Source organism: Bicyclus anynana, chromosome 7 (genome assembly GCF_947172395.1).
Source record: "Bicyclus anynana chromosome 7, ilBicAnyn1.1, whole genome shotgun sequence".
Taxonomy (NCBI): Eukaryota; Metazoa; Arthropoda; class Insecta; order Lepidoptera; family Nymphalidae; genus Bicyclus; species Bicyclus anynana.
Window position 1 is genome coordinate 10,729,278 of NC_069089.1, and position 8,206 is coordinate 10,737,483.

General features: G+C 36.4%; 1 protein-coding gene across 1 annotated transcript; it reads right to left on the reverse strand.

Annotated features, from left to right (window-relative positions):
- Positions 1-4,808: 4,808 nt before the first annotated feature.
- LOC128198278 (putative protein kinase C delta type homolog) lies at positions 4,809-7,543 on the reverse strand. Its single transcript, XM_052882659.1, has 4 exons — positions 7,536-7,543; positions 6,095-6,296; positions 5,447-5,576; positions 4,809-4,834 (listed from the first exon to the last, which is right to left on the reverse strand). The coding sequence occupies exons 1-4, from the start codon at positions 7,541-7,543 to the stop codon at positions 4,809-4,811; spliced, it is 366 nt and encodes a 121-aa protein (XP_052738619.1).
- Between the last annotated feature and the right edge of the window lie 663 nt (positions 7,544-8,206).

Here is an 8,206-nt window from a genome sequence, read left to right on the forward strand (position 1 = left end):
CACTAGACGCCCGCCTCGGGACTCGTGAACGTTTGATCGATTGATGACGTAAAAATATTACATGTAATTACTTTTTTGTTAACACTAAGCAGAAATCTCTGTATTAAAAATACAGGTTCATCAATTTTTAATGCTTCGATGCTCTAAATTGTTCAAATCTAAAAACAGCTTAATGCATTTGTTGGCTCGACGGTTGGTACAGAAAGACGAAAATAAATCATAATACGAAATCTTTATGTTACTAAAGTCAGTTTATGCCTGAGTAAGCTAATAAATAAAATCATTATTTTTGTTGCGGATACTTTAATATCTTCTACTCATTTATTTAACTTAGAGTAGTATGGGTAAGTATAAAATTTTTAATCTCGAAGATAAAGTAAAGAAATGTGAAAAATGTTTTTTTTAACATAACCTGTAAATCTTTTAAAATTATAAATGTTTAAGGTCGGCCATTGACGGTCAATTATTCTCACGTTTCTGCAGAGCAAATGGCAACGAAGACATTTCATAAGTCGAGCCGTCAAGCACGCAGCGACCTGTACACGATCAGTCATAGTCGTGGGTGCTGAAGAAACTTGAGAATAATTGATCGTCAATGGCGTGCAGAAGTTTCTATATTTGTAGGTATTTGTTATTTATTCAGACAAAAAAGATAGCACACAGAGTTAATTAATTATTTTAGTTGATTGCATTACAATAGCCAGTAAAAACTGCATGAGAATCCGTTAAATAATTTCAGATATTAGCGTGAAAAGATGGACATAAATTAACTTATCACTTATTCTCTGTATAGAAAAATACTTTGTACGACTGGAGTAATTAATTTTAATTTTGTTTAATTCATTACATATTTAAGTAAATGAATTTTATTTATCTTTATTGCACACACAACAAATGATACAAGCAGAAGAAAGAAAAAAAATAAGAAAACTTCCCGACCGTTTTAAATTTTGTTTTTTGTTTACTTCAATATAGTTCACATTCTCCAATATTTGAAACAAAGGACTTTTTGTATGGGAACATCCATTTTATTAGGTGGCACAAACTTCATCAGCTCATATATCAAACTAGTGGATGCCCGCGACTTCGTCCATCCTGAGACCTCCTTAATCCTGCTCTTTCGCAAAATCCGTTCTTAGCGGACGTCTACTTACTATAAACTACCTCCCTGCTAAATTTAATCTTAACACGTCAAGCGATTTACGATATTTCGTGACCTTTCTCTTTTATAAATAAAGATGTAACTTGTAAAACAGGAATATTAATATATTTATAATACAAAAACTCATCTTATTGAAAACAGTAGTATAAATTATGGAAATTTATATACGGACTTAAAGAATTAAAAAGAACCACTGACATGAAAACTGCATTAGCTGCATTTTATGTCTATGGGTACGCGTGGTTAAGGTATGGGGTAATCCTTTGGGGAAATAGAACAAACGCCCAAGATTTGTTTATACTTCAAAAAAAGTGTATACGCATCTTCGTACATATAGGTAAGACTGAATCATGCCAGCCGTATTTCAAATATCTGCATATATATTTTTGAAATATGTATATTTGTAAGAAAAAAATTTCATTTTTACAAAAAAGTCGAAAATTCTTACAAACCACGGCGTTTCCGCGAAAAAAACGTAAATAAACTCATTTACCCTTCTTAATAATTAATACTCCACAGCTCCGGCCCATACGCAATGTCAATAAAAATTTACAATAACCTTCCACACCGTATACGTAATGAGGAGAAATATATTGCTTTCCAAAAGAAATTAAGGGACTTTCTAGTCAAAAAGTGCGGTAAATGACTACATAAATGATAATAGAACAAAAAATAAAATCGGTCTCCCTATCACTCACCCGACAAAATGCTACGCCCAAACTGGGTATCCATAACTTGTATTATGTAATAAAATGTAACTTGTATAATTATTATTGTATTGTATAATGTAATGTGTGGTATTGCTTGATTATTAAATAAATAAACAAATAAAAACAGTGACGTGCACTTCATACATGCATTAAAGTACTGCATAAGAGTTGTCTTAATAGTACTCATTAAATACAGATTTTCCAGTTTGCTTAATTTTATCACTAGTGCATACCCTGATCGACAACCTTATGCACGCCACTAATTGAAAACAATAATTCAATTACCTATTTAAAAGGAAACTAATATTTACATCAAAAACTATTTCGCTGGTTGCAATGTGATGTTTGGAAGTCCCTACAAAAGGCCTATGAAACAGACAAACTTATTGTTTCGAAAGTTCTTGTATACCGATGTCATACATGAATTTGTTTTGGTTTGAGACGAGTCAAGGACTGAATAAACTGCATCCCGAAAGAATAAATGGTTATATTATACATTTTCGCTTTCAGCGGTGGGGAAAAAACTACAGACTTCAAAAACACTTTTATTACTTTGGCTTACTGAAATTATCAGAAAACATGAGCGGATCATTCAAGAGATTATTTCATTCAAAATACTTTAAAATTAACTGCGCTTGTGGCTGGGTAACATAAATACGTTATATTTATGTTACCCAGCCAGTTTTATTTTGTAATTTTGGAACCCTCCCATTCCATTACGTTAAGCTCAAATCGTCAGATTTTCGAAATACACACCTTTTAGCTATCAACTCACCTATTATCTTAATGTTTTTTTGGTTGCCTTAAACGTACTCACCAATATTAAGGGCTCATACTTGGTGGAGGTACTCAGCAACATGCAAGGTATATTCCCTTATGTTTATCTGACGCGCTCGTGTAACTGTTAAAATTCCCTCTTCGGCTCCCCTACTACAACTGAAATACATTAATTACAATCTTGCGTAGAAATGTTCGTAGAGGATACCACCAAATGACTACGACAAATCTACAACTTACTTAAAGTGCTACGACATTTGCTTATTTGTTGCTACGATAACGTAGGCGTAGCAAGCGCGCGTAGCTGAGGTACAACTAACTATTCTTCACAAATTTTTTTTTAATATATTGCTGTATTAATTTCTGTATGTTTAGTAGTCGTAGTCCACAAGGAACCCTTATAGTTTTGCCATGTCCGTCTGTCATTAAAAATCTAAACCAAGTCGTAAAATAAAATCTTGAAAAATATTTTTTATAAGGTAGCTCCCAAAGCGGGGTATTTTTTTTTTTACTCGTATACTCATAGTGTAGTGTGAGATGGGTCTTTAAAAGATATGTCGGGTCTTCTACTAACATTTGTCAATTTAGGGATCCGTTTGTAAAATATTAAGGTTTTGAGGGCTAATTTTTGTTAGAGTTAGGTGTCCTTGAGCGGCTAAACGGTTGTTTATGGATACGTTAAAAAATTCACAAAAGTACGATATATAATGAAAATACAAGAAAAAATATAACAGCTAAGTACAGGGTTGCTGTTTCTTTCAACCAGAGGCCTAGATATCCTCATGTGTCTGTAATTACATCGACAAACATTACCTTCTGACCGGTACACAGCAATGCTGCTTGGCGGAAAACATAGCTAGCGGTAGTACTTCAGGGTAAGCTCTATTACAAATAACTTTACTACTTATTGTAAGGACGTCAAAGGTTCGCTTTTGTTTCGTTTTCTTCTACAAATCAATATCATCATTACGGACGTAAGTCGCGTGGCACGATTGCTTGTGTTTATTAACGAAAATAGACGTGGAAAACTTTATGGTTTCAATTAAAATTCTGTTCTGTGACTTTGGACATTGAGGTTCTGGGTTCGAATCCTGGGGCAAAATCACTTGACATCTTGGTACAAAATAATCTAGTAATCACGCCTCGTCCGCTGTCTGGCCAAATCTTAAAGGTTATTTGTTAAAAAAAAACCATAAAACATACCTAATTTATTATTTTTTTAATAATAAACATTTAAGAAGCTTTCGCTTAACTGCTTGATCAAGGGTTGATAAAGAAGGCAGTGATTCTTTAAACGACGCGTATTGCGAGGATTTTCCTCACTCTAGAGTCCTGACCACCGATCGCTTGGGCACTCAAATGTCCCGCTGCGGAGGGCTTAATTTATTTTCATAAGTAGTATACTTAGTATCTAAGAAAAACTTAATAGAGTAATTGAGTACGCATTGAGTACGCAAAACACACAAAACTAAAAACAAAATAAAAATGAAATACATGCTTACAAAATTACTAGTAGTAGGAGCTAAATTCGACTAAATGAAAAACAAAAGTCATGCAGTAAAAAGTTACGATATAAATGCACAATTGACTGGTTTATTAAACAAAACATATAGCGGCAATATAAAAGACACAGTACTAGTTAGGAAATATAAACAATAAATAATAATTATTGTTGTTGTTGTTAAGATATTCTTATTTCGATGCGTATAGAGAAGGATTTTTGATATTAAGAACTATTACAAAGAAACAATTAGGTACTAACTTTCATTATTTCATGATTTTTCTATTAAATGTACATCAATGTTCTATACACATAAAACAGAGTAATATTTGTACAAAAATATTTATACACTACGTAGATATTGAATGATAAAGAAAATGAATTTAAATTACGGTAGTTCTGTATACTACCTTTAAGTGGGTAGACTAATTAAGAGCGCGTTCACGCATAGTCTCCGTGTATACAGGTTCCCGTTTTAACGGATATGACAAAAACTACATGATTTGTTCACACGCATCGCATAACGTTCAACATATCCATCATTACTAGATACGATGTTCAAGCAAATTCGCAGTTCGCCGCTATATTCTACCAGGATGGACGTTGTCGTGTTGTATTGGTAAAGCCGCCGGTGGAAAAGCAAGGATTGACGTTACTGTCAGCAACCACTCTTGGCGTTAAGACCTACAGAAGGCGCTTACAGTTTACTCATGAGTCAGTCAACGACACGGACTTTTTTATTACTTTCGAATGTCGATGTCTACTTTTGATCATCTTCTTAAATTACTGGAAAAGGATTTTAAATTACTGGATATAAAAAAGCAAGACACTCATTGGAGAAAAAGTATGTCACCCCCGCACAGTTTCTTCCCGGTAAAATTGTATAGAAACATGACGGAACGGAATGTCATAATTTACTGGACCGTTTTTTTCAACTGTATACTGAATACTGTGCCATTTGTGCAGTCGCTCATACAACTTCATATCCGATAAAACGGATTAGTAAAACGGAGACCATGTGTGAACGGGCTATTACGTGCTATTTGAAGCATAGTAGCTAATAACTACATATCTCGTAGTATTCAAGTTTCATTCACAATTGACTGGTTTTAACGGATAAGGAGATCAACCATTTTTCGGACCATCGGGAATGTTACGAAGAAATTTGCCAAGCTACAATTATTATTTTTTGTGACTTCGATTTAAAATAAAGGACTTTTTGTCATAATTTTTTTGTTAACGAGTCAAAATGGTTGGTCTCCTTTTTTAATAAACCTCTAGTATTCATGGCATTACCTTCACATTTAAGTCCTTGCTTAAAGAAGCCGTAGAGTAGAGCGCCGCAGTGGTCGCAGAATGTCGGCGACATGAACTGGTGCGGTCGGAAGCGATGCGGCACGTCTACTTTGAACCTCTCCCTCAAATACTGCAACAAATAAAGCATGAGTTAAAATTGGAATGCAATGTGATAAGTAGGCTAATATGAACTGATTTGAATATTACTTTCACTGGTAGATACAGGATGTTATTGAGCAAATACAGGCTACTTTTTATATTATTGCCGGTTTCTTCTCAGCAGAATCTGCCTTCCGAACCGGTGGTAGAATTTTTACAAATAGTCAACTAACGTATCAAAAGTGCTTGTATACTGAGCCTACTTGAAATAAATGAATTTTTGATTTTGATTTTGATACCGGAACCCATGGTTCACGCGGGATTTGTGAATAAATTAACAATATGTGAACGAAGTCGTGGGCATCCGCTAGTATGATACAAATTATAAGCTACTAGCTGACGTCCGCGACTTCGTCCGCGTCAAAATCAGTGTAAGCTTTCATCAACGTTTTATTTCCCATTATACTTGCTACTATAATATATCTTGTAGAACACCGATAGGCAGGCAACCTTTCGGCGGTATAATGATTCTTCAGGAAACTTCCTTACCACAGTAGCATCCGAATAGGCGGTAGAGCCGGGACACTTGCCCAGCAACTTGTTGTGACACCGCTTGTGCACTGCGGTCTGACACACGACGCACCTGTAGCCCTGCTTGCCGAACCCCCACAAAAACTCCTTGCAGAACGCGCAAAATGTCGGCTGCCGGAAAAACTTCGCCACGAAACGGTGCCCGTTAACTTCGTGGACTCTGCAAGGAAAATAAGATTTAATTAACTTGGACTTATGTAAACCTTGAGTTCTTTATTATTTTGAAAGTAAAGAACGAAAAAGTTATTTCCTAAACTATCTCTTTTTTTTAAAATAAAATATATTTCTCCGATATATTTCATCTTGTTCATATATTTCATCCTCGACTAGTGACAGAAAGGCTGGCTAATGTTTTGCGAAAAGAATCAGCACAAAAACCAGCGAGGAAATGCAGACAGTGTTCTTGCCACCATTCCACGTGGGCATCATTTGCATAGTTATTAATAAGTTAGTTAATATAGTTAAGTTTCTTATTGTATTATATACAGGCCTTCATGGCATAAACCTCACCCAAGTGCAGTACTTGACGTTTCCTACTATCTTATCTCCGACATATTAAATATAAATATTTAATATAATGTATTAATATAAAATAAAGCCTGAACTATGGCAAATTCATTTTATTCCACTTTTCATTTCATTAAGTCACTCAGCGGGCGGTGGAACGAGCTATGCTTGAAGTTTCTCTGCGTGATCGAATAGAAATGAGGAGATCCGCAGAAGAACCAAAGTCACTGACTTAGCTCAGCGAGTCGCGAAGCTGAAGTGGCAATGGGCAGGGCACATAGCTCGAAGAGCCTATAGACGTTAGGCTCCGAAGGTGCTGGAATGGTGAACCCGCACCGGAAAGGACAGTGTAGGTCGACCCCCTCTGGGTGGTGGAAAAAGGACTGCTGTTAATAATGATGATGTTGCTTCTAAACTTCACAGTAAGCTGCACCATTACTAAGTAAACAACATCTACTTTACGTATTTACCTGTAGCAAGTAGTAATGTGCAAGCTTCTTACTTAAGTAGCTTATTACTGTTATCGCCGCGTTGCAACGACTTGCGGTACGGACGGCTTCAGTGTGCTCGTGGCGTTCGAGCCGTCCACGTCTCTTGTTGTGTAATTCTTTATGGGTTACTTGGGATAGGCGGAGAGAGTGACTTGCGTGGAAATGGGGAGTGTTAGATATCTGGCAAAGGCACATTTAACCCTACACACATCGTTCACAAGTGCGTGACTTCACTCATTCTCTGCCATTCTAGGGTCTTATTTTGGTTACAGTTTGATTTGTTTATTAAGTTGTCCTGACAAATGTTGTTAATTAACCTTTGTTTGACATTAGTTTTCTTATTTGTGTAATCACTTTTAAGTCTCCTAAAATTACTTAGAGTATACTTACTTAGAGTATACTTAATCATGCTCAATAAGCACGTCATCACGATGCCCATAATTATCGATAATGCCAGCATCGAAGTTGTTCAGGAATACAACTACCTCGGTCAAATGTTACAACTAGGTAGGAATAACTTCGACAAGGAAGCTGACAGAAGAATTCAGCTTGGTTGGGCAGAATTTGGGAAATTGCGTCGGGTTTTCAATTCGTCAATAACCCAAAGCCTGAAGACAAAGTCTTTAATGAGTGTGTATTGCCTGTTATGACGTATGGAGCGGAAACGTGGACACTGACGATTGGCCTTATCCACAAATTTAAAGTTAAACGTTAAACGAGCTATGGAGAGGGCTATGTTAGAAGTCTCTCTGAAGGATAAAATCCGGAACGAGGAAATCCGTAGGAGAACGAAAATAATTGATGTAGCCCAAAGGATTAGCAAACTGAAGTGGCAGTGGGCAGGCCATATCTGTCGTAGAACAGATGGCCGCTGGGGCAGACGTCTAGCAAACGCAGTGTAGGACGCCCTCCAGCTAGATGGTCCGACGACATCAAAAAGGTAGTGGGAAGTCGCTGGATGAGGAAGGCGGAGGATCGCGTGTGGTGGCGCGCTCTCGGAAAGGCCTATGTCCAGCAGTGGACAAATACAGGCTGTTGTTGATGTTGATGATACTTACTTATGGTGTTTGAT

Excerpts from the sequence above, each read along its gene's own strand:
- LOC128198278 (XM_052882659.1), bottom strand. Across the intron at positions 5,577-6,094 it reads CCTATTCGGATGCTACTGTG|TATTTGAGGGAGAGGTTCAA; the intron begins GTAAGGAAGTTT and ends TATTTGTTGCAG. Across the intron at positions 4,835-5,446 it reads GCAAGGACTTAAATGTGAAG|GTCTTAACGCCAAGAGTGGT; the intron begins GTAATGCCATGA and ends CGCCTTCTGTAG.